The sequence below is a fragment of the Taurulus bubalis genome (genome assembly GCF_910589615.1).
Source record: "Taurulus bubalis genome assembly, chromosome: 6".
Classification (NCBI taxonomy): domain Eukaryota; kingdom Metazoa; phylum Chordata; class Actinopteri; order Perciformes; family Cottidae; genus Taurulus; species Taurulus bubalis.
In genome coordinates, this window is record NC_136594.1 from 13,886,450 (window position 1) to 13,913,323 (window position 26,874).

Consider the following 26,874-nt stretch of genomic DNA (forward strand, 5'->3'; position numbering starts at 1 on the left):
TTTTTTACATTTACATTACATTTTCTACATTGACTTTGTTCTCAAAGAATTGTACGTTTCTTTTCTTTTTTACGGTGATTCAGTGGTATAACTGAAAAGATCTGCTTGGAGATAAGTAATATTGTTAGATCTTATAGCCTGGACAATTTATTTGCTGATTATTTCAGATATATCATTTTGTAGAGTATGTTGGCCAATAATGAGAAAATCAATTATTTTAAATCTGACCTTTTTCTTTACAGTGTTTATTTAAGAAAGGGTGAAACTAATATTTTGCACTGACATGTATGTAGTACTCAAGATGAGTAAACTGAATTGAATGTCCCGCAGTAAAAAAATAAGTACTACTTATTTTCAAAACACCAGTGTTGGAAGCCAAGTTGAGCAAAATCTTTATTGGCCAAGAAGAGCAATCACAAATGATAGAACATCCAACCCCACCAGCATGCCAGCGTTTTCATAGAAACTGTACAATGTGAAGGAATGTATGGAGCGGGAATACATAGTTATCAGAAGAAACAAAACAAAATAGTTTTTACATCCATATGTTCTGGTACAGTACGAGTTGTCGTCGATGAAATGTTTCTGGTCAGTTGTGTTTAAAAACCCTCTCATTAGATATCGAGCATGTTTCATTGGTAGTGTCACCTGAACCGTGATTCACCTGCTTTCTAAGAGGGTCACTGGGTAAAAAGGATGCTTAGCTTTCTCCCTTCACTACCAGTGTCGCTCTGTGGGTGAGACCAGACACCGCCGAGGTCTCCAGCAGCAGACGGTGCCTGGCTCAGCCTCCTCCTGTGCTCTCTCTGATACAACTCAACACCTGGGCTGCCCTGACTGCGGCTACAAGTTATGAAGCGATCTGAATGAGCAAAAGGGGTGGGGGGCGGCTTTGTTGGGGGAATGATGTACATTAAGGCAAAAAGGAACTAAAAAATGCTCAGTTAGAAATATTTGTTTTTCTTCACATAATTATAGTTTGTGCTAAGGCCTCATGGCTAAAAGGAACAAGAGGGCCAAGATTCATCAATACTGATTTTCACTGGGTTTTGCAACATTTCTCCAATTCTGTAACATTCAGTCTCCTCGAATCACAAGGTCAGTATATCTTACAGAGCCTGTATCTGAGTATATGTATACATATTATCCACTACGACAGGGCTACAGGTGGTTATTGGTTGGAAGCGAGAGTAAGCCCTTGTTATACAGACTACCTGATAGCAAGCACCACAAGGCATGCTAAATAGACATTAACAGGTTTAGACATTAGTCATTACATAGTTCAGCTTCTTTTTTTTTTTCTTATACTTTTTCCTTCCTTGTTCATTTTGGCCCCAGCCCCCATATGAAGGGGAGTGGGTGAGTACATTGAGGGACGGCAGAGGCCCTGTAGAGCAGCTCTGAATGAATTGTTTTTACAAGGCAGGTATTGGTAATTATATCAAAAGACAGAAAGCAAAGGAAAGCTGTAGGGAGGAGGGGTGGATGATGTGGTGGGGCCGGCTATGGATACAACAGCTGATATACAGTGATATTAATACAGTCACATTACACAACCATTGATACTTATATATAAAAAAGGCAAACAAAAGTTGATTGTACAGTTGCTTTTCCACATACTTCATAGTGAGAGAGAGGAAGACACCATTCTGGAGAGGTGGAAGGCGGGGTTAATCTCTTCAAGCAGCAAAAATCCAGAATAAAAAAGAAAAGAAAAACAGGGCTGGGTGTGAGGAAATAAGGTGCTACATGGAACAGCTCAGTGGGAGGGTAGAGGGAGTGAGGAAGTGGCTTGTGTGCAAGCAATGTCAAGCAAAGGTGCTGGATGGATGCTGCTAAGGATGCTGACTGAGGTGGGAAGGATGGCGGGGTGTTAAGACAAGGCGGCAGTAACTAAGACATGAAATGCACAACAAAGTAAAAACAAAGAAGGCAGAAATGGTGGACACAGGGTGAAGATGGGCGGCGGCTTAGTAACGCACAGGACCGGGGGATTTTTGATTCTCTAGCCCCCGAACACAAAAGGCCTCTTTTAGTCGTTCCAGTCTTTCTTTATATTGAGGTTCCACTCCCAGGACAGGTGGTCGTGCTTGTCGTCGTCAGTAAACTTGGATTTGATTTCGTAGTTACCGCGAGCCATCAAGCCTTTAGGAGCTTCCTCTACTGCCGTCAGGAAGTCATATTCAGCGAGACGAGGCCCATAGCTCCCCACCATGTAGTCTGATTTATCAACTGTTAACAGATGAGAATGGACATTATGGTGAGATTATATCCTTATACACGCACACACGCTTTATTTCAACTGTCTTCATTTGTATTTTTTGTTCAGCACCCTTGGCTGTCAGAATTTAAATGAATATATTTATTTTCTTGTGGATAGGAATGACAAAAAAAGAAAAGGTTGTTAGTTCAACCCGGTACGTTGAGGTCTGTGATCAGCACCTTAAATCCTTAAGACACTGGGGCAACCTTTTTGTTTTGTTATTTCTGTTAATTTAAGAATTTCACCAGTGGGGGGAAAATATACAGTACAAATTAGGCTTTTATCTTAATTCCAGACATTACTGGAAACATAGCTAATTGCTTTATAAATGTTGAGCATTTAAGAGGAAGCGCTGGTGTTTTTGTGGGACCGGTCAACAGGAATGGTTCACTCACTCTTAATTCCTTTCCTGAATGTCTGCTGCACATACTTTAGTCCTGAAACAATCTCCTTGTTCACCTGTGGAGGGACAAACATTGTTAAAGACAACAACAGGTATGTCTGCTTGGGGAATCACAGGGATAAGAAATTAACGATTTGAGGCCCCTAAAACTTTATAAATCTCATAGGATGGAGGAATGCTGAGTATTCCTTTTAGCATCTAACCCGTTTCTTTCAGTGAGATATCAAAAGATATCATGAGTGTCGCTTTTTTTATTACTACCGCCCTGCTCCAGACACGAGTCCTATGAGCATAGCTGGATAAAAACTAAATCAATATCATGAATATACCTAATGAATATAATGACACGAGGCTGTTATTTCCGGAGCTTTTTTCTATTTAGTATGATACAGCTTAAATGTCTGTTTCAGGCCTTAACATCCCTTTCTTATTGCCATTTCACAGATCTCACCTTGAAGCTGATCTTTATTTTGTATTCAACACCCTCCTTCAGAACAAATCCCTGCTTCTTAAAGGATTCCAGGTCTCCTGTTACACAACAAAAATGGAACAAAGCACAGGCATCAATATTTTCTTCATAACTACTACAGTGACTATTTGAGGTGTGAATCTTAACTAACCTCACAATTGAAATTATGATTACAATTCAACTGTCAACTATTTAAATGTGTAACTATTCTTGAGCTTCTTAATGTATCACATCCTCAATGTTCTATATTCCTGCACATGGCTAAGTTTTCATCAATTATTACGTTTTATCACCAACATCACTTTATTAAGCGTCTTTGAGCATTTGGAAAAGCACTATATAAATTAAATGTATTATTATTATTATTAAGAAAGTGCTTTCAAAAATATGACTACAGTCTATATTATAAAATGCTGAATTTTAAATATTAGTTTGTGTAACCCACCTAAGGACATACACATTACAAAATCAAAACATAAATCCATCTGCAGTGCATTACATGTGTGCTGTAATATACAGAAATAAGGTTTTCACATTTCTTCACTTCCTGAGTGCCTATGGCATTCTATACTGCACGAATTAGCCGAGCAGCTAGCAGACTTTTTCTCACTCGTAGCTCTTCTACTCTTACTTGGTTTAAGTCCCTGCATCTCCCGACAGAACCCCACGGGAGAATTTCAGCCTGCATGCACGTTTGCTCAGCCCAACATTGTTGAAACAGATCAGCTAATATTGGAGCGAGAGAAACAAGTTAGCAAACTGCAGAGTTGTGTCTCTCTGCTCCACGCACAGAGTTTGTGTGTGTGTGTGTGCGTGTGCGTGTGCTTGTTTGTGTGTCTTTATCAGACGCAAGAGCACATCGGGTATACATGTGGAGATATTAGACTTTCAAGCAAACTCATTTTGTGGATGTACAAATAAATAAAAAAAAGCGTCATAGTAAATGCAACACTGAGAAAAATTAAACCAAACTCCCAAATGTGTTCCATCACTGCATCGATGCACATCAGCATCAAGGAGTTTTCACACCTCTAATGTCGATGTTTACATTTACACTTTAACAACTAAGTAATCTCCGGAACAGGAACTCACCTTGCAGGTCCAGCACCAGGGGGTTTGGGGCGGTTTCACAGATCAAAGACATCCGGATCACTTGGACATTGGGAACATGGGGATCTGAGATTGAATCAAAGAAACGGGCTGGTTCAATAAAGAAAAACATACTTGCCTACAGATCCTTGTTTAACACCTTTTCATACTATGCAGATATTTGTTCAATTCCGATAGACCAGAAAAATCATAACATCAGAATGTCGAGGACACCAAAAGAATAGCGTTTGTGTGAACAATTAAAGTTACTCGGTGTAATTTGCAGATAAATCTGGATTCATGCATCTATGCTTCTTTAACTGTCCAACAACCACAACCACAACCCCCCCCCACCCCCACTACACACACACACACACACACACACACACACACACACACACACACACACACACACACACAGCATTACCAGCCTCAGAGTCCACAGAGCCAAGGAGAGCTTCCTTATATTTGCGTAGGCTCTCATCATCCTTATCCAGCTCCTGAATCTCTTTCATGGACTTTTGGGCTGGGGGCTTGTAATTCACCAGCTCTGGCTCTTCGTTTTCAGCTGCGATGGCTGTTAGCTGCTCTGGAGTCACCTCATCCTCAGCCATGTCTGTAAACAGGTTGGGGGAAAAGGGGAGAAAAAAGAAGAAGAAAAAGCAGGTCGGGTTGAGAAAAATAAGAAGAAAAATTAAGAAAAAGACTTCCGAACACACAGCAGGCAGATAACTCCTCCAGTATTCGGAATGGACACTTGAGGAAGAGGTTGTAAATCACTGGACAAACAGATGACCACCAGAATAATGAAAGTGAGGAATGCTTGTAGAAAGTGTCAAGCCTACTTGATCTGCAGCTACTCTGGTGTGCGACTGTGAGGTTGTGCTGATTAGGCGGCTGCAGCAGCATTTCTCCTAACGCTGCGGCTGCTGCCGCTGATGACCTAACTCTGTTTGCTAAGTGATATCATCTAAACACATTTCTCTGAAATAACATCATCACCACTAGGAGAGAAATGAATGAGGCATTAGGCATCATATGATACAGAATCATTCCCAGGGAGGGTATGGCCTCTCACAGGTCCAGCCACTAGTAAGCAGGGATGGACATTACCGCTTGGCAGGAGCAAGTAAACTATGTGGTCGGACAAGTGAAATGCCTCATGCAGTTGTCTGATCGGGCAAGTGAAAAAACAACGTGATCCTTATTGAAATTTGCAGGAGAGCTGGTAAATGTTAGCCATCAACGTGAGCAACCAGATGCCAGCACAGTCCTGCTTGGCCAGTATCATGGCTAACAGCATAGCAACATCTGGAACAACTAACTTAATCAGACACTAATTATATTGATGCATTGACATGCATGCTGCTCAGAGTAATCGCAGTGACCGCAGAGGCGGGGCGACTGTGGCTCAGTGGTGAGCAGGGTCGTCCTTCAGTCAGAGGATCGGTGGTTCGATCCCAGGCTCCGCTAACCCTTGAGCAAGACACTTAACCCTAAATTGCCCTTATAGCTGCGCCCTACGGTGTATGAATGTTAGATAATGCTGATGTGGCACCTTGCATGGTAGCTTCTCTCATCAGTGTATGAATGGTGTTAAAGTGCTTTGAGTGTTCGGAAGACTAGAAAAGCGCTATACAAGTATGGGTCCATTTACCGGGTCTGCCGACAGCACAGGGTCTCTTTCTAGCAAACAGCTAATCATTTATTTTCTTATCATTTGAATGGTGTGTTTCTTGCAAATAACCACTGTGTATATATGACAACAACAGTTAAATTAGAACATTTAGAAGTCACATTTGTATTTACACTTTTATGATTTTTCAGAAAAGTAAGTTTGGCTATCAGGCAAGTAAAATGTCTCAGGTGGCAAAAGGACTGTGTTCTTTTGGTATGAGAAAGAAATATATAGCTTACAGGGATGTTTTAGAAACAAATGTACCAATCCAACCATGTTCCTACTTCCATGCATTAAGATCACAAGTGTCAAACAAGCTGTTTTTAAAAAATAATTAAGAAAGAATGTCAAGAACGTAACACTCAAAATACACAAGTTACATTAATGCTTAGCTAATTTTACCGTAAGTTTGAATTTGACAGTTAATAGACGTGTCTGTTTATTCTTTATTTTCCTGTGGAAGGGTCATTCCCTGCTATGGAAGTTAGTGTTGAAAAAAAATCTCTCTGCTGAAACAATGAATAGGAAAAGCAGGAAGAGTTTTTGTTCATGCCAAAATACTCAACATTCACATTAAGGCCATCCCACTGCATAACTACACAGGCCTGGAATACTTATTTTTAGTAATGCAGTGCAAATAATTGAATCATTATGAGTTCTGTCCCATTTGAGGTACATTAGATACTGCTTATCAGTTTGGTTCCTTATCGATACTCTTATCGATTATTTTTGATTATTGTTATTGAGAAAAGAGATTGTTAATAAAATAAAATAATCAACATGATTTTATTATACTTGAATGCCGATGTTATCTGCAGTGGATGGATGAGCATGAGGAACAGTCAAAAACTGCATTTCTACCAAAAACAAGCAGATCTTTTGCTTGTTTTTGGTACATTGATGGTATTACCTTCCGTACTTGTAAGGGTTTTATTGCATTTATCAACATAAAATGTAGCCATACTTTGGCTCTTTTTGTTCTCTCTGCTGTGATGTGTGTCTCATGCTGCACTGAGCTGGAGTCGGTGTGTGTTAGAGTACAGCACAACTCATTATCAGCTGTTACAGCCGTATTGATAAGCATAAAAATGTATTTGATATTACAATTCATTGTTAGTTGAAGCTCTAATGCTGTGTTCACACCAAACGCGACGCAAATTATTAGTAGAGTACATGCAAAGTAAATGCACAGACGCAAAAGGTTGCAAAGACGCAAATTTTCCGCCAGGCGGCGCGAATAGCGCGTTTGACGCGGGGCGAATTCGAGCAAGTTGAAATTTTCCAATTCTGGCCAAAAAATCCCGTGAGTCATAGTTGCGTCAGCCGATCAGCGTTGAGAAGCTCCGCCAGTCACCACTGGCGTCCTGCCGTTGTTGAATCAAACTGCTGCTGAAGTAGCGTTGGTGGCGGCCGTCATTCAGACGCTGTTGTGGGACTACGGATAATATTATGAAACCAGATCCGATGGAGTTTGATGTTCCGACGTATGTGGAATTTACACAACAAGTATAAAGCAGAACTAGTGGTTATTTCCATGGTGGTTGGCGGAAACGGTAATGGTGTTTTTACGGAGATAAGCCACGGAGACCACAGTTCCTGGAGAAGTCGGTGAAATTCACCGAGCTGTGTGCGGATGGTGTTAAGAACCCAAACACGAGGGCGTTTAACGTTCCAACGTTTTTGGGACTTCCACAACAAGTAGAAAGCAGAACTAGTGTTTTTTTCTTCCATAGTCGATGGCAGAAAAGATAACTCTTTTTCACGGAGAGAAGCGACGGCGATAAGCCACGAAAAATTGCACCGCGTTTGGTGTGAACCTAGCATAAGATGCAAATATTTTGATAAACTTTTTTTACCTGTTGATTAGACAAATAAAGCAATATTATGGCATGGTGAGTTTTTTCCCTACTATTTTCAGAAAGGAAAAACTTAAAAAATTAACTGATTAGGAGGGAAATAATTGTTAGTTGCAGACATGCATTCAGCTATAACGAAAAATAACTGAGCTAATTTCACCTTTATCTCCCTCAAATAGTTTGAAGCCAGTAATAACGGTTTAAAGGAGCGGTCCCCAACCACAGGTAGGGAGAGTCATCTTTAGGATTTTATTACAACTAGAACCTGCTCTAATGTAAAATGTCAATAAAATAATGAACACTTCAGAGGGAAGTTTATAGATAATGAAAAACATTCCTCCTGGCCTCTTTGTCTCAGCCAGCAGAAGAAGAAAAGCCTTTAGGCGGTTGCGTTTGCTGTGTTTTTACATGTGAGATTTAGATTTAGATTCCCCTAAATGTTCCTTTAATACCTTCTTGACATCAGTTCACGTGACACAAAGACAGCTACCACTACAGGATTTAAATGCTCTGAGCAGCCACTCCCAACCTCCGTGCTAAGAAAAGTGTGAAAACGACGATAGTAGGGCTGCAGAACCAACTGTATAATGCAAATAAAATCTTCATTATTCTTGGACATTGCAAATTTGGAATGAGGAAGCAGAAACAGCTGCCAGGTATTTTATATCTACACTTATCATAACTTAAATGTACATTGCTCCTGTGAACATCTGTAAAGGCAGCAGTGTTTATCACCATACAGATTCCTCATTCTGGTTTGAAGTGAGAATCTCTGAACATACCTCTTCCCAAGTCTATCCTCTGACCTGCCCAAACTAGCAGCCGTCAAAGGAAGCGGTAAAGGAATGAATTCTGGCTTTAGTCTGCAGTAAACATGCCTGAGCAGGGTCCAAAAAACTGCTCAAAATCTTCCTTTGCTCTTTCTTACCATTCCATACATACACAAATCCTGGCACCTGAAGGAACCAATAGCAAGTGACAAAGTGCTGTGATCAAATCACCATTTAAATAAGATAATGGGCGACTGCGGCTCAGTGGGGAGCAGGACCGTCCTTCAATCAGAGGATCAGTGGTTCGCTCCGCTAGCCCATGTCGATGTGTCCTTGAGCAAGACACTTAACCCTGAATTGCTCCCGTAGCTGCGCTTACGGTGTATGAATGTTAGATAGTCCTGCTGTGGCACCTTGCATGGTCGCTCCTCTCATCAGTGGGTGAATGATTCCTATTTAGAAATGCGCTATATCAAAGCATTATTATAACATTTCTTTTACAGAACATAATGTGGTTTAGTTGAGGCATGTATGTACCATGTTACCTTTGGATAATAGGAATGCAAGTTAAAATACTAAACTTTTATGGGAACTACCGCATAGACCCAGTAGAGCAGTGATTGTCAACCACTGTGCCGCGGCACACTAGTGTGCCGTGAGAGATCGTCAGGTGTGCCGTAGGAAAATGTCCAATTTCACTTAATTGGTCCAAAAAAATACTATTGAGTTGCCGCAAATGATTTTCCATTGTTGAGCGTCTGAGCTGCAATATAGTGGCTGGCAGAGTAATATAGAACAGGTCTACACCTTGTTCTGCTATTAAACAGACTAAACGGCCGTATGTTATTGATCTTATCTACACACAGCTTGTCATTTCTGGGTCGCGTCTACAACTCTTCTGTGCTCTGCGCTGCACACAGAGAACGAGAGAGAGCAGCGAGCGTGCTTTTCAGAATGGGATTTGCTGCTGCAGCTTTCACTATTTTAAGCTATGAGCTCTCACTTTTAAAGCCCAACAGTTCATGTGTTTGCAGGTCAAGACAAACATCCAACAGCCTGCAGCCTGGAGCTCCATTAATGACGTTTCTGACTTTGCATATCGAGAGGCTCTGGAAATATCCTTCAAAAGCCCGAAAAACACATAGCAGTAACAAAGCCTGCACACTTTGTGGTTGTCATTGAAATAAATGAACACCATATTTCCTTTAAGTCAGTATTTATCAAACTGGGGAGGTATTTATTGCAGGTGGGGCGCAAGAGAAAATGCTGATTTTAAATGTTCACCGTCCACCGTTAATAGGTTACGCTTGCGCATGCGCGAGTCGCCGATTCTAGTCATTTCGCCACAAGCCGATCTTTATGAGATCTCCGTGAGGTCGGCTTTCTGCTGTTGTGTCTCTCAACATGGAGCATGAATTGAGAGTGTCCATATCAAATCTACAACCTCGTTTATAAAAGAGTTGTAGAGGAAATTAGCTCACTGCAGCCACTAATACTGATACAACGTGATGCTCACACATCTGCACTCATTCTGTTTTGTTTTGCAAAAAAATAGCTTATTGTTTTCCACAATACGCTATTTAGTAGTAACTAAATATTAGTTATTTTTTGCATAACTTTATTTTCATTTTTCTAACAAAGTGATCTGGTTTACTTGAAACACTGAATACTCTTCCATGCCAGTAGGTAGTGCAATAATTACCTACAATATGCTGTATTATGTTACAATGGGACATTAATAATAATTACCTACCATATATACTGTATTATGCTACAATGTGACATTTTGTAACTTTTTGGGTTGTTGATGTGCCGCAGGATTTTTTTATTGTAGAAAATGTGCCACGGCTCAAAAAAGGTTGAAAAACACTGCAGTAGAGGATGGGTCACAAAACAAAACACTGAGGCAAAGTAGTTCAGGCATTTTTTTACTGAACATTCCTTTGAACTCAAAATACACTCAATTTCAGATCCACAAGAGACAACATTTGGATCAGGGCTGTTTGTATAGACAGGAAAGGTGCTGGTTGGGGCGGGGCTTCAGAGTGAATGCATTATGTAACTGCTGACATTAAACCCTTGGTCACTCTGAGTGAGTAAATCTATTTCAGTATTATTATTATTATTATATATATATATATTGCAATATATATATATTATGATTATTATTAATAATAATAGTATATTATTATATACTAATATATATATATATATTTATTTATATTAGTAGTAGTATTATTAGTATTATTACAAGCCGCAGGGCAACAACACTCAAAGTCTCAAATAATACAGACATACATTGAAGAGATGTAACTTAAACAATGAAAATGGTTCCCCTTTGTGCTTTTGTGTTACTTAAGTTTGACTGACTCATCAATGTTATATATCACAGCACTTATAAATCAGTAATATTACTACTACATAAGAAATCTCCACCATAGGTGTGTCAAGTCAAGACTACAATAAAGCGGCTAACCGAAGCTACAACAGTGGTAAACGGTACCTTGTGTGTCATGACAGCGGGGATGTTAGCTAGCACTGACCATCCCCGCTTTTCTTTTCGCCATATTCTCATAAAACCGTTTATAACACCGCTATTGACAGCACACTGCTAACTGCGGTAGAGTTAACTAGCGCGAGTGATGAAATGGATTTGTACTCACTAATGTGGCTCAACTTTTCATAGCCGCGACCCTCTGATACAGGGTGGGACTGAAGAGAGAGACAAGTGGCTAGCTGGATCGCTGGGAACAATCGGGAAGAATTCAGCCAAGCTAACATTAGCGGAACAAGTTATCACCAGGGTAACGCAGAGCAGGGGCGATTTCCAAACGGCTTCAGCACAGTGCGACCGTTAGCATTAAACTAGACGTGTCGTTATTAGTTGCCCTTGAAACGGCCGCGACTTACCTTTATGTAATGCAGTTGTGATTTCAGGTGCCTTTGCAGTGGCGCTACAGTGCGTCCGTTACTCTGCGCTCCAGAGCAAGTATGGCGAACAAGGGAACGGCGGCGGCGCCGCCCAGTGTGCTGCGCGCGCAACACGATTCCGGAACCTTTTGGAACCTTCCAAAAGAAGGAATTACGTCACAGGTGACGAGCCGGTAGTATTCTACTTTCATTTGAGTGTATTATTAGAGCATCTTTGCGATCAATAGCCAATCAACTATCAAACTGATAATTATATTTAACTTTAGCCAGCTCTCTGGAATGGATCATATTTCCTATTATTGTCAGGAGGTGGCGCTCATTGACACATTTTATAGACTTATGTTTGATATAAACTGCATATACTTTGCATTTTTGCACTTTCTTTATGTTTAATTTTCTTACATTTAATACGCTCTGCTGTTCTGTTGTATATATTGAGTTGTTTTGTTTTGCTGCTGCTTCCACAAACAAATTTCCCCTTGGGGATGAATACAGTATACATTTATCTATCTGTCTGCTTCTATAAATCTGGGCCTTGATAGCCTTCATAATGCTAAAGTACAACTTCTAGAGTTTAATTGCTGTCATAATTTAGTGTGCAAGACAATAGCACCTAATGAATGTAACAGGTCAAGTCTCTGACAGACAAATTCATCTTAGTCCAGTCAGTTATAATCAGACACATTCATACATTAACCTGGTTGTAATTTCAGTCTGGTTAGCAATACTAGTTTGGTTACCATTTAAAAAATATATATACTTTATTAGAGAATGTGCACAATATAGCGACAGGGATCAGCGAACAAGTTTTTTTGTGTGTGTGTTGTTCTGTTTGCAGTAGTACTGCATAAAGTGACAGGAAGGTAGAGCAAACAGAAAACATAAAGTGAAAAATGAGAAGAAATACAACTAATAAATTAAAAATTAAAAAATTAAACAATTATAAATAAGGAAAAATAATTAATCATAACACGCCAAAAACATAGCACCAGAACTGTCCAAGTTTAGGACACGTCCAAAACATGTGTGGTAAATCTGCTTGAGGATAGTCACAACGGTTACATGCTGCATCATGTTCTGGGAACATTTTAGCTAGTCTGCTGTTACTAAAGTGCATCCTATGGACCACCTTGAACTGAATAAGACCAAGTCTGGCACAGGACGTAGATGTGTTCACCCTCCTCAGTACACCCACCCACCATTTCTCTGTCAAGTTTGCATTCAACTCACTTTCCCATTTGGCTTTGATTGTAGAAAAGGTATCTATTGTCGTTATGATCTGGTTGTAAACTTTAGAGATCAGCCCCTTCTGAGTTGGATGCGTGTCTAGTAGGCTTTCCCAAAGTGTTTTGCAAAGGAGGTCAGGGTATGACTGGAAGTGTTTCCTTACAAAGTGGCGGACCTGCAAATATCTGAAAAGATTTGAACGGTCCAGGTCATATCTCTTACAAAGAGAGTCAAAGCTAGAGAAGTGGTAATCGTCATAAAGATCCCTGAAACACATCAGTCCTTATTTTGCCCACTGTTAGAAAGTTTTATCCACTACAGACGGTGGGAATAGATGATTTTTACTAATCGGACCCATAGAGGAAGCGGTTTGGAATTTAAAGTGACGACGAAATTGAATTCAAATTCTAAGTGTAGCGAGGACAATCGGGTTGGAAGAGTGGCTGGACAGTTTTATCGGAAGAGATGAGTACACCAATGCAGGAAGAGATGAAGAGTAGCAGGAATGAGCCTCCAAAAGACACGAGTCAGTCTCCGGGGCATTAATCCAAAATGATTTTTTTTGAGTGTTAGTTGCCCAATAGTAAAAAATGAAATTAGGAAGAGCCAGGCCACCTATGTCCCTCGGGCGTTGGAGAAAGATCTTGCTCACTCTTGGTGACTTTCCTGCCCAGATAAAGTTTAGAATAATTTTGTCAATAGATTGAAAAAAGGATTTTGGCAAGAATATTGGTAAACATCTAAACAAGTACAGAAATTTGGGGAATACATTCATTTTTATAGATTGCACCTTGCCAGGTAGTGACAGGGGCAGGTTGCGCCATCTAGCAAGGTCATTTTTCATATTTTCAACCAAGGGGTTAAAGTTAGCTGTATGAAGAGAGACAAGTTATGTTCACACCAAGGTACCTGAAACCTGAACTGGCTAAACATAAAGGTACTAAAGATAGCTGAATCTGACAAGCCAAATTGTTTATTGGGTACAATTCACTCTTTTTTAAATTTAATTTATATCCTGAAAAAGAACCAAATTCCATCAGAATTGATTCGATTGAAGGACAAGATGCCACTGGGTCGTTCACATACAACAACAGGTCGTCGGCGCACAGTGATACACGATGTTCTATTCCTCCCACCCAGGAGGTGAAAACATCACTGAAACCGAATTTCTGAAGAACCTTTAATAGATACTCCCACTCAATCCGGTCAAAAGCCTTTTCAGCATCTAATGAGATAACTGCGGAGTGAGAAGTGTGAATTTTATTAAGTAACCTGCGGATGTTGGAAAATGAGTGACAATCTTTTATAAAACCAGTCTGGTCTTCAGAAATAATTAAAGGGGTAATATTTTTAAGTCGGCGTGACAGTACCTTTGCAATGATTTTAGAGTCTACATTAAGAAGTGAGATTGGTCGGTAGGATCCACAGTCAGACGGGTCCTTGTCCTTTTTTAGTAAAAGTGTGATGGTTGCTTGCGAGAGAGTTGGTGGGAGAGTACCCATAATCAGCGATTGCCGATACATTTCGAGAAGAATTGGAGAAAGCTTGTCTTAAATTTTTTTATAAAACTCTGCTGTAAAGCCATCAGGCCCCGGAGTCTTGCCACTCTGCATAGTTGTAATTGCTGCCTGGATTTTATCCAATTCTATTGTCCGATGTAGTTCCGTGATTTTATCTGATTCAAGACATGGGAAGTCGAGGCCGTCTAAAAATGTTGTCATTGGTCCTTTACTTGAGGTAGATTCAGAGGTATACAATTTTGTGTAGTACGTCTGAAAAACTGTGTTAATTTCTTGCGGGCTAGTTTTCAAGTTTCCATGATTATCTTTAATTTCAGGAATCAGTCGTGAGGCTGCTTCCCGTTTTAGTTGAGCCAGCAACCGGCTGTTCTTGTCCCCATACTCGTATGACCGTCCACGGGAGTACAACAGTAGTTGTTCTGCTTTTTTGTTTTTTTGGTTGCTCTGCTTTTTTGGTAGATTAAATTCTAATTGTAAATTTTACCTTTTTTTGAGAAGTTCAGGTGATGGATTGGAAACATACTGCTTATCGAGATTGTAAATGGATTCAGTCAAGTTTTGTAGTTGTTGCCTCCCCATTTTGTTTGATTATGATGTGAAGGAAATGATTTCCCCTCGTAGAACTGCTTTAAGCGTTTCCCACAGAAGGGAGAAGGAGACTGTGCTGGACATGTTAATTTCGATGAAGGAATCTATGGATTTGGTGACTTTATGGCAAAAGTCTCTATCAGAGAGCAATAGGTGGTTTAGCCTCCATATTGGACGGTCTTTCTGATTCAGGGTGAAGTAGATGTCTAATTGTAGGAGCCATTTTGTTAAAAAAAAAAAAAAAAGCCTCAATCAACATCACAATTATTTTTTTTTCAGTCAAAGGTCAGTCATTTGGTACGGAAGCGCATTGCATTCACTGGATAAAAAAAAAATAGACCCCTTTTCTCGTAATTACAACATCCTGATCTCGTAATTACGAGATCTTTTCTCGTAATTACGACATCCTGATCTCGTAATTACGACATCCTGATCTCGTAATTACAACATCCTGATCTCGTAATTACGACATCCTGACCTGATTACGAAAGGTGCCATACTGGCCACTGTATGGCATGTATGTGTACAGGCGTCTTCTTAGACGGTTCCGTTGCCTTAGCTACTCCTTGGGGATCTAGGATTTTTAACAGGTGCCGCACAGTTCTTTGAGTCACTGCAGCATCCCCGGCAGAATTATAGTCTGGAGTCTTTAAGTGATGGTTCGTAAAGGTTTATTGAACTCACCGTAAGAACTATGAAGAAAAACGGAAATAGCAGTTGGTTAGCTTAAGCTCTGACACAGACACAAAAATGTAACAATCTAAAACAATATTTTCTCAAAAAATGAACTTGAACAGGTGCAAACCTTGTGCCCATATCAGCCAGGTGCTGAACTAATACATCCGTAACCTTTTTATCACTGTTGTCCGTTGTTATGGCAACTTTTCCTTTCTGCCCGTTTCTTACTAACAACTTCTGTTTTTTGTACCTTCAAAATAAGAGCGCAACCGGAAATGCACCGACTGCAGTAACAAAACGGACTAAAATAAAGGACAAAAAAAAAAAAAGGAACAAACTATTACAATACTTTAAACTCTCAGATGTCCGTTACAGTCACTACCAAACCAGATTGGATGCATTTCAAATGCATAAATTTGTATCCATGAAGCATCCCGTGTTGGTTTAACTGCTCCTGCAGAAACAGAGCGACATCCAGCACGTCAGACTGGGCTTTCCGCCTGAACAATCCTAACGCCTTGAGATGCCTGCGCACCGTTGACATAATCAGTAAGATTAGTATTTAAGTCAGTATTTAAGTAGTATAGATCAGTATTTCGCACTGTCTCAAACCGAGAAGGTAATAATAGCAGATCAACTACGATAGCGCCATCATTGCCACTGAGAGAGGATTTACAGACGTTTCCTTTTTCTTTATCTTTTCTCGTAATTACGAGATCAGGATCTCGTAATTACGAGAAAAGGAGTCTATTTTTTCTTTATCCAGTGAATGCAATGCGCTTACGTAATTTGGCACCTTATCTGGATGCCATATAACACCAATGCAAGGTTAGAATACTATCAAGAGGTAATGATCCATCTTTCTGTCCGAAAGTGCAGTGCTCCACCTAAAAGCATGTTTGAATGTAATTTTCTGCATAGACATTTAACAAATGCATAACTTTACAGTACCATCACACCATGTACTACTAGTAATGTTAGTGCTGTTCTTTTATTCTTTGACTTAATTAGGGATCGTTAAGATTGGCCATGAATGGGACATTAACATTTTAAAGTTTATGGTGGTAACAAAAAAAAAAAAAAAAAAAAAAAAAAAAAAAAAAAAAAAAAAAAATCACAAAAGAAAAGCTGCTTAAGCCATTTGGTTTAGTGATTATTATAAGCACACTAAGCACCGTTTCACTGACATTACTGATCTCCACCAGCACCATAATCCAATAATTCTCCCTTGTGGGCACATTCAGCAACATTGTCTTGCTCTAAAGCTGACATTAGTAAGACAACTGAATAGCTAAAAAAAAAAAAATAAGTAAATGATGCATTAAGAAATATACAGAAGAAAAGACAACTCATTTTTGTAATGTTTTTTTATATATAAAAAGGCCAAAACTGTCACAGTAAAGAGCAACTCAACTTTGTCCCAAGAAGAGACCTCTGCAAATAAAACACCAGAAAGACGATTCCATATAATTATTTATGTACAAAACCCTTTGAAATATGTTCATATGTCAAGTATACAGTACCAAATGACAGAACTGTGTTACATTAACATTACAGTCTGTCAAATCACTGAATCATGTTTATGTGAATTAAGAAAAGAAAGTCATGTTGCAGGTTTACAGCAATTGTCCATAAATGTGGAAAAAAAAGCACAGGAGCCGGTGGCCCAGGAGGGGGAGAATTTTTTTTTAAAAATCCACAAAACTGAAGCATGGCTTAAAAAAAACAAAAAAAACACAGACATTAAAACCAACAGAATATAATGGTCCGTACAATGAAATGTTTAAAAAAAAAAAAGCAACAAAAAAAAAAATTGAATAAAGTCCGATCATATCCAATTGAGATTAAACAAAAAAGGGGACAGAAGCATCATCCTTTGAGCACTTTTAACTGGTGTCCATCTGAAATTTAAAAGAGAAACGCAATTATAATAAAATATACACAGTATGGTCAAAATATAGAATACTTATTTCATGGAAGCCGGGTACACACCTTGGCATTGTAAGCATCCAACTGGGCGTCCAGCTCCTCTGCTGAAAGTTGGGGTCTGTTTCCACCTCCTCGTCCACGACCTCTGAAGCCTCCGCCGCCACCTTGCCTCCTTTCACCTCTCTCGCCCCTGTCACTCCGCTCACTCCTTTCAAACTTGGGCTGTCCAAGCCTGCTGCGGTCAAACCCCCTGTTTGAACTGCAACAAGAGCAGACACTTTTATATATAGATCCAACCAGATATTTACAGTAAAAAAAAGATATATATATCTAATAACCTCCCATCACTGCCACACATGTATGTACACATACAAAAATCACAAACATTGTGTGCGTTATTATATTTGACATGCATAGTTTTATTCTGCCCATCATTAAATAAAGTATGCTACAGTGAATACATTGTATAACGGCCATTCGGTGATGGAATGCAACTAGTACTGTAATACTGCTTGGCTTTAAATTAACATTTTGAATTCAGTACTTATACTTTGAGTATTTTTAAACTGGTATTTCTTCTTCTACTTAAGTAAAGAATCAGAGTATTTCTACCACCACACTATTGTATTACATCCATTTCACACAACCGCCACAAATACAGCCAACACGCATATGCAGTTAACAGCAAATAACGTGTACTAACCGTAGGCCTGCATTGATAATGCTTTCAAGTAAGAAAACTAACTAAAGGTTAGTACAAGTAATTTTCTGCTTAATACCCAACTTAAGTTAATTATATAAAAATAGGTATTGTTTTCCTTAGTCTTATTGGTGGAGGATGTGTGGCTCATCTTCCACGCCGGTGTGCTAATGAACCCCTAGCTTGGACTTCGTCAGTCAGCCCATTCTTGTTAGTTTATAAATGTTTCACCGTTCTCCCGCCATCATACCAATAACGGATCTCTTCACAAGCGGCATAGTCCTGTCTCACATGACTTACCTTTGTGTGGAAGGTCTATAATCAGCCTCGACCTCTGAAGTCACTTGCTGGATTTTCATGGGGCGGCCTAAAAAAAGTGAGCATTTTTCCTGAGAACTTCTGAACAAGCAACCACATTACGACAATGCTATTGTAGAAAATGTAGACAATAATCCTCACCATCAAGTGGGACTCCGTTATAGTGCTTCATGGCTTTGAGTGCTTCTGCCTTAGTTTCAAAGTGGACATCTGCAGTGCCTTTACTGCGACCGGACCGGTCGTAGTGCACAGATGCTTTCTGTAATGTCCCAAACTCCGCAAACAATTCCTGGGGATCAAAAGTAGAAACATCAGGCATGTTCACGACACATTGATGCCAACAAAGTGGCTCAAGCAGGTTCAATAAATTACCTTGATATCCAAGTCAGAGACGCCAAATTCCAGATTGGAAACCAGCAGCTTGCCATTATTTTCCACACCTCTTTCCGGTGCTGCACTTTGTCTGTGCCCACCAGCATTATCCTCAAACATGTCGTGCTGCCACTTGTCTGGCAACTCTCTGGGCTGTGAAGAGCAAAACAAAAATTAGATATAAAAGCTAGATTTGGAGAGTATAATTAATATAATATATATATATATATATATATATATATATATATATAAATAAAATTTAACAGAAAAACAGTGTTAATCTTAGTGAAGCTGGGATGGCTGATAATTGAGCGTATTTCAATGGATACTTCGTGATACAATAGTTTAGCATGATCAGGATACGCAATTAATTACGTGGTCTAAATTAAGAACACATACCAACTAAATTATTCAGAAAATTAAAATACATTTTCAAATTAAGGATAATTCTCAGGTTAAGAAATGGCGACCAGTGGCTGACATTACAGAGGCCAACATTTAGGGCACAACTTCAGACACAAAGCAGCCATGTTGCGCAAAGCTCCATCCGCCGCAATTCTCACATGGGGGACATGTTTTACTGAAGCCGACATGGTCGACCTATTGTTTCCGAACAAAGCTGAAGTTAAAAACTAATTTAGACACATCAAATGCAAAGTAAATTACGCGGGAAACGGCTAATATATATTTCAGGTAACTAATAATGGGGGCTATCCGGCTTCACCATTGAAGCTAAACTGCTACCAGTCTAAAATCCATGACCAAAAAAAAAAAAAAAACGCATTAAAAACACATTATGAAACCACGCGGCACTTTCGTGTCCGCTGGTCACTCCGTTTCACGCCGTCTCTCTCATACCCGGGTGTACGGCGTGGATCTGTTGGTTCTCTCGCGGTTGAAGTTATTCTGTCGACTCCGCACCGGCCTCGACGAGCCACCGGCCCGACCTGAACTTCCACCCTGGCCGCCGGGCGAGCGTCCTCCGCGGCCGCCGCCTCCTTTCTTGTTGAGCTTGATGATGTCGTCCAGGGACATACTCATCTTATCGGCCATGGTGGTGGCTGCGCGTTGAGCTGATGCGAAGACGAACAAAGAACTTTCGGTGTGGCGACGCGGTTGTTTATCGGCTGCTTCCTCGGGTGGCGCGGTCTTACTGCTAGCGGAACATGCGTAAATACTCTGCGGAAGTGACGAGAAACCAGAAGTCCCGCCTCTTTCATCTTTTTTTACAAAAACTTTATTGACATATTTGCTACAAGTCTGAAATTGTGAACAACACATGTGGAAATATTTGTTTTGCAGCAAGGTAGCATGGTAATGCAAACACAGACAATTGAAGATATTAAAATTACTTTTATTATAGGCTACATGCAAAACAATACAATACAAACTTGTTGTGATAAAAGCAGTGGGGGATTGTAGCAAAGCAAATTGACTCAAGTATTGTACTTAACTACCATGTTGAGGGTTTTTGTACATTGCCTACATTTAGGAAGCTAATATAATACTTTTTATTCCACAAAAAATATCTTGGCAACATTAGTTACTTTGCAGATCCAGATTAATAATACAAAATATAAATCAACTAATGAATTAGGATGTATTAATATGGAATAAAATAAAGTAGTAGAATTTAGCTCCACCCTTAACAACTGTGTATGTATGATCAATATGAAAATGATTATAATCCATTGAAACTTTTTACGATTTCTGGTAATTCAAGTATATTACCAAAGTAAGATTTTGAGTGCAGGAATTTTACTCGTAACAGAGTATTTTTACACAGTGGTATTGTTTTTAAAGATCAGAGTACTTCTTCCATCACTGGATGAAAGACAAAAAAAAAAAAAAGAATAGAGAATGGTTGAGATAAGATAAAGCGCTGCAGTCAGCCCAGAGGCAGTTTACTATAAAGAAGATTTATTTTATACTTTGATACAGCAATAATAATTCTCCTGAAAAGCATTTTTTCAAGTATTCAACATTTTAAAATCAGAAAGTTTGACTAGTAATTTATTAGAGTATATATGATGTATAATGCTAAAAGAAAAGAACCCCCACTCCGATTAAAAAACTATTTCATAACAATAATTTGTATTGTTACTTTTCAAGGGAACAAACTAAAATATATATATTTTCATTGGGAATAATACCTCATTTGAAATCAATTATATCCATTTAATAAAAGCCCCATTTTACATTCAAGTATAGAATCTGAATATTAGAGTATTTTACATGTCTGACATTAACAACATACTCCGCTCGGCTTCTGCCAATTAGCTTGTAGCTCCGTCACTGCAAGCTAAACACTCAATAAAGTCACGACTATTTACTGTCCTTGCTTCTCAATGGTGGAATGAGCTCCCCAATGACATCAGGGCCCCGTTCCTCGTACATGGTTCAACTAAGTCGATCAAATGTCCTATTATCCACCTTAAATTACCCCGATGATTGACGTCAGGCTATTTCGGTTTCTCAAAGGCTGATCCGCGCTCAAACAGTCTCGTTAATTCGAGATAATTGTGTGTGCCTGTCTGCTTCAAAAGGGGGAGTCGTTGAGTACTGAAACCCTGAATTTCTAACGCCACAACATGGCAAATAAGACCAGAGAAAGATCCTCCTTTTTCTCATAATCATGGCAAAGTTTAATGCTGCGTTCACATCAAAAGCGTTGCGAATATTCTCAACGCAATAATGATATGTATGGTGTACCAATAACACCATCATATAATTTTGAGTGCTTTCAACCCCCATGTAGTTGCAACCCAGCCATCAAGAGGACATGGGAGCAAGTAATAACTAAGCACAAAAATATTATTCAGAGTGTTGAGTCAATACAATATGTGCCATATTAATATAATGAACACATCTATACGTTTCTTAAGCGCTAAATAAACTTTACGAACAGCACGGCATGCAGTGGCTTTCCCGATGTTCTCCGCCTCGCAGACACTGTACAAAAAAGTACCACTCGCAAAAAAGCTCAAGGCTATGATCCAGTCTGTGAGACAGTCAATGCTCGGTTGCGGCGTGTGGTGTTCAATGTATGGCTTGAGAAGGTCTCATAAATAAATGATTCCTTGTCGGCAGAATCGATAGCGCTCGTACAGGAAGTCATCATGATGTGAGAACGGATCTTGGCGATCTCGAAGAACTCTCTCCCTATAAAACTAATATAACTAACATCGCTCCTTCATCAATGAGGAAGGGAGCTGCCTTTTTTGTCCGGTGGGAGTGGCCAGCTTATCCAGTGAATTTCAGTTAGCCTGCGCTGGAGCAGGTTCACATTTTTGGATGTGTTGCTATGGTGATTTTCCTTTTTCCTTCGAGGAACCAAAAAGCCTGACCTGCGTCATCTTATCCTGAAAATTATCCGGCTAACTCAGTAAACCAGGTACGAGGAACAGGGCCCAGGACAGCAGAAAGTCTCTCTTCCGTCACAAACTAAAAACACGTCTATTTCGAGTGTACCTTGAATAAGGAAAGTAGCACAATAGTAGCACTTTAGCACTTAAATGACACTGTAGTTTAACTTTATTGAAGAAATTGTTCTTTCTTGATTCTTGTTGTTCTGAGTTTCATGTTGAATGCACTTATTGTAAGTCACTTTGGATAAAAGTGTCATCTAAATGAAATGTAATGTAATGTATATCTCAAACAGGTATGACTTGTTTTTCCTCAGGTGTAACTGTGTTCCCCTCACTTTGCATTACAATATCCTTAATGTTGAAAGGTCACTGTACAGCAGCATTGTCTCAACCACTCTTCTGTCATTTGAGGATTATGCATATGACGAAGGACCATACAGGTGACATTTCTATTGGCCAAAGCAGTTTGAAACGTTTCTAAATTATCTCCAGAGTTGAGTGTCTTACAGTTTTCTGTCAGATGATATGTGTTCAATGAAATTGAATTGCTGATAAATACAGTCCCCGCGAAGTAAACTAAAGAACTACCAGGATCCCAAAAATAATAATGCGAGATTAGCCGTGGACAGACACAGAAATGCACATCCACGGACATTTGAACACATGCAAGCGACTGCATAATTCTCCTGATTAAACAAACAATAATAGCTACTTTAAAGTCTTCTTGTAAAGGTGAATATATATGAGGAATTCCAGACTTGAGAGTTGAGAGTATTTTGACACATAACATATGCTCTTCTTCTTTAAAAAAAGAAGGTTTTCTTGACCAAAACAACAACCGTGTTATCTCGTCCATTTGCGCACTACTTTAATTGACCATGGGGGCGGCAGTGTTTCACCTCCAAGCATACAGCCGGCTGGAATTTCAACAGAAGAAGAAGACATTTCGCCCGGGTTCCTAAAGTAATTACTAGCTTTATGTTGTTGACTAGCATCAAACTGGGCACAACATGACTTATAGACTGCAAATAAACACATCTCATATATCTACGGATATCTGAAGGAGACGTTGGACGCTAACTAGTACGCTGGCCGATATCGCTGCACAGGTAGCTAGCTAGCGTGTCATTGAGTGTTTCTGCTGTTGTCAGACACGCAGGATGAAGGTAAAGATCCGACAGTGGAACGGAGTGGCCTCTTGGCTGTGGGTGGCGAATGATGAAAACTGTGGGATCTGCAGGATGCCTTTCAATGGCTGCTGCCCAGACTGTGAGTAGCCAAGCTAACCCGATGTTGTGCTCTACGTGTCTGACATTAATAGTAGATATTTACTAGGCTTCTGCTTCTTGAAACGTCCAGAACTTCCAGGCAACTCCAGCAGTTAGCTAGATATATGTGCATATAACTGAGGCGCTTCCATGGTTAACCATGTAGCATGAACATAAATCAGATCATGTACAGTTATGTAGTAATAAAAGGTGATGCAAATTTAAATCCATCTAAAGATCATAGTGTTTTGTTTAGTTTCAGCTAATATTAATGCCAGACACGTAGAGCTGTCGTAGTAAAACCAATGATGCAGTAAGGAAGGCATAATATGCAATATATTAAGTTATGAGTGATGGTTGACATTCTTTTCTTACTATTGTAACTGAGTAGTAATATTCAACTTATTTTACAGGTAAAGTGCCGGGGGATGACTGCCCGCTGGTCTGGGGTCAGTGCTCCCACTGTTTCCACATGCATTGCATCTTGAAATGGCTGAACTCGCAGCAGGTCCAGCAGCAGTGCCCCATGTGCCGACAGGAGTGGAAGTTCAAAGAATGAGCCTGTGGTGCCTGCAGAGATGGTGCCTATTCTTGGATTTCATTTTATTTAAACTGTACATAACTGTTTTTATATTCCTCATCTGATGTAATGCAAAGGACTTTTGGAACCTGTTGTATTTCTGTTGACAGATTTAGTCTGTGATTAAATAGAATAAAACCTTCTTCACATGCACTGTATGCCTCTTGCTTCGCGACCGTGTTTCATCAGTATGGTTGATCGCCTCAGAGGCCTCTGGCAGCGGTTTTGAAGCTGCGTGAATGTCAGTGTGCTGCTGACTGATTTTGACTTTAATCCCTCTTAATGAGATTAACCAGATTGTTTTGCGTTTCCAGTAATAGGCGTCAAGATGTTCTTACAAGTAGTTTATATAAGAGTTCCTTTGAAATGGAATTGAAGATTTTATATATATATATATATATATAACTTTAGTATCTTTAAAGCTAAAATAGTTTAATTTGGCCACTTGGGGGCAGTGGGGCAAGCTGAAAACACAACATTGATAGCAAACTTATCTATTTATTTACCCATAGGGCATACACAGAACAACATTAGCATAAGCGACGCTTATTGAGATGTTCATTCCGGTGTTTTGACCAGTTTTGCTCTCAGTGCTAGGACCAAAAGCAAATGGCATTCATCTTTATTTAAAAAAAAAAGTCGAACGATTCATGTACTGTACAAACAACTGATGAATAAAGTTAAAAGTGATCAGAAGCCAAACATAAAAAAAACATCAACTAATTTTCACCAAAAGCAATTACCGCAGGTTGATCTTAGCTCTCAGAGTTCACAGTGAAACAGTTTCAGATGATTCAGAAGCCACAATTCCAGCAACATCCCAATCAACAAATCAATTGATTCGTTCACTTCATCGCACTACATAAACACAGGACACAGTACATCTGCATTGTTGGAGTTCAGGGGGAAGCCCCGACCAGCAAAAGTTCCCTCCAGTCAGGAGGCAGCCGACGGCTCCAGCAGCCGTCTTTTCGCCAGAAATCCACAGTCTTTGACCTCCAGATCAGAGGCCGCTCACAAAATCAGGTTGCTGAATTGACGTGGCCTTTTCTGTCCATCCTCGCAGAACAGTCGATTGACTGGTCACTAGGTTTCAGATGAGTTTGTGGCTTGAAAAGCACCATGTTCTTAGTCATTAATAGCCAGACCAAAGAGCTCCAGCAGCTCCTTGTTGTCCAGGTCAATGAGGTCAGACGGTTTCTCCCTGCAGTCGTTCTCCAGCTCGGGGTCGGCACCCAGCTTGAGAAGGTAGCTGGAAGAAACACAATACAACCTGCTTACTAAAAGGGCACATATCTTGCTGCTTCGCCACATTGGCAAACTCAACGTGAGTTTCTGCCATACTTCAGTGTCAGGAAGGTCAGTGGGGTGCAAGAATGCAGTAAATCCTCCAGCTTCTCTTACCTCTGTGGCATAAGAGAGCTTTAGTGTGTGTGTGTGTGTGTGTCACTAAAGAGTAGGCTTAAAGCACAAATACCTAATTGACAGAAGCAATATTCCTTGTACAAATGGATCTATATATATAACCATATATATCCATATCTATCGATATATATATATATATATATATATATATCCATATCTATCGATATATATATATATATATATATATATATATATATATATACCCATCCATATATATATATATATATATGGATATAAAAAGACTACTGTATATATGCTGACCGTGCAATGTGTGGGAAGCCGTCACTGCAGGCCATGTGCAGTGGGGTCCATCCCTCCTCGTCCCTCTGGTGGACATCTGCCCCGTGGTTGACCAGCAGTGTCACACACTCCAGGTTCCCAGACAGGACGGCCTCGTGAATGGCGGCCATGCCTGCAATGAGAGGGCAGTAAAAACTAATCCATCAGTTCAGTATCGAATCATTTTGTGGTTTAAAAACAAGAAAACAAGATGTGCAACTACACAAACATTTACTAGATCAGGGTGGTGTAAATGTTTCATGAGCTCTCACCGGAGTGGTAGATGGTGTCCAGGTTGACTCTTCTGGCTCGTATGAAAAGTCCAATCCTCTCCAGCTCCCCGTGTCGTACATAGTCCAGGAAAACAATGTCATTGGGGAAGTGCACACTGCGGAGTGGCTTTAGAGAAGCAGAGCTCTTGCAGCCTACTGGGACGCCACAGTCCTGGGCCTTGATTCCCATAGTCTGGGACACGGGGCACTTGTAGTATTTCATCCTGGTTAGAAGTTAAATTTACCTTTGACCTTGCTAAAAAAAAATGCTCAAATTCAGCAACACCCTTACAAATATTAAGTCTGACATGTCTTCAGTCCGGTGTCTCCCTGTGTATCAACAAGCCTCCCTGTGTGGGTCTCTTTATACTCTCTCCTGGGCTATTTTAAGATCACACCACACAGATCCAGTGGCGAGATTTGGAAGATGAGTAGCCCTCCGGTTAGACACCTCCTACAAGCATGTCACAAGCCTCTGATACAACTTGCATCTCCAGACATGACAGCCAGTTACCTCTGTTGTCACCCCCACACACCCAGATGCTGCCCACTTAAAGATAGCGGTGACACCCCAAGAGACGAGAGAGGGGGAGGAGGCGGGAAGCTCCTTGTAAACACCAGGCAGGATAAAAGTGTTTTGGTGCAAGAGGGTTTAGGTGCCAGCTGTGAAGTGCCACGTGTAGGCTGTTGACCATTTACTGCACTCAGTCAATCAAGGCTCTTGCTTACATAGTCATATCCTAATCACTGATGTGACAGACAGAATGGGTCATTTCCAAATGACATCATCTTTATCACTGGTGGGAAATGAGTAATGAAACAAAAAATTTAAGTAGCACAAATGGCAAATATTTACAGGTTCAGGCTTCTCATGCAAATATTTAACTTACT

At 40.0% G+C, this 26,874-nt stretch overlaps 4 protein-coding genes across 4 annotated transcripts; 1 reads left to right on the forward strand and 3 right to left on the reverse strand.

Moving 5' to 3' along the window:
* Positions 1-381: 381 nt before the first annotated feature.
* On the reverse strand, positions 382-11,510 carry LOC306738189 (rho GDP-dissociation inhibitor 1-like). The gene is made up of 6 exons (XM_079220016.1): positions 11,439-11,510; positions 4,652-4,840; positions 4,228-4,311; positions 3,118-3,194; positions 2,659-2,722; positions 382-2,232 (listed from the first exon to the last, which is right to left on the reverse strand). Exons 2-6 carry the CDS (start codon positions 4,836-4,838, stop codon positions 2,033-2,035), a joined length of 612 nt encoding a protein of 203 aa, XP_079076142.1. The 5' UTR covers positions 4,839-4,840; positions 11,439-11,510; the 3' UTR covers positions 382-2,032.
* A 5,320-nt stretch (positions 11,511-16,830) lies between these two features.
* On the reverse strand, positions 16,831-19,874 carry LOC306738522 (THO complex subunit 4-like). The gene is made up of 6 exons (XM_079220385.1): positions 19,650-19,874; positions 18,792-18,944; positions 18,561-18,708; positions 18,402-18,468; positions 17,465-17,660; positions 16,831-17,373 (listed from the first exon to the last, which is right to left on the reverse strand). Exons 1-6 carry the CDS (start codon positions 19,842-19,844, stop codon positions 17,359-17,361), a joined length of 774 nt encoding a protein of 257 aa, XP_079076511.1. The 5' UTR covers positions 19,845-19,874; the 3' UTR covers positions 16,831-17,358.
* Positions 19,875-23,161: 3,287 nt separating this feature from the next.
* Positions 23,162-24,160, forward strand: anapc11 (APC11 anaphase promoting complex subunit 11 homolog (yeast)). Its single transcript, XM_079219078.1, has 2 exons — positions 23,162-23,428; positions 23,841-24,160. The coding sequence occupies exons 1-2, from the start codon at positions 23,320-23,322 to the stop codon at positions 23,984-23,986; spliced, it is 255 nt and encodes an 84-aa protein (XP_079075204.1). The 5' UTR covers positions 23,162-23,319; the 3' UTR covers positions 23,987-24,160.
* Positions 24,161-24,578: 418 nt separating this feature from the next.
* ppp1r27b (protein phosphatase 1, regulatory subunit 27b) lies at positions 24,579-26,206 on the reverse strand (the record flags this gene model as incomplete). Its single annotated transcript, XM_079219759.1, has 3 exons — positions 24,579-25,259; positions 25,694-25,844; positions 25,984-26,206. The coding sequence occupies 3 exons, from the start codon at positions 26,204-26,206 to the stop codon at positions 25,136-25,138; spliced, it is 498 nt and encodes a 165-aa protein (XP_079075885.1). The 3' UTR covers positions 24,579-25,135.
* Positions 26,207-26,874: the final 668 nt, after the last annotated feature.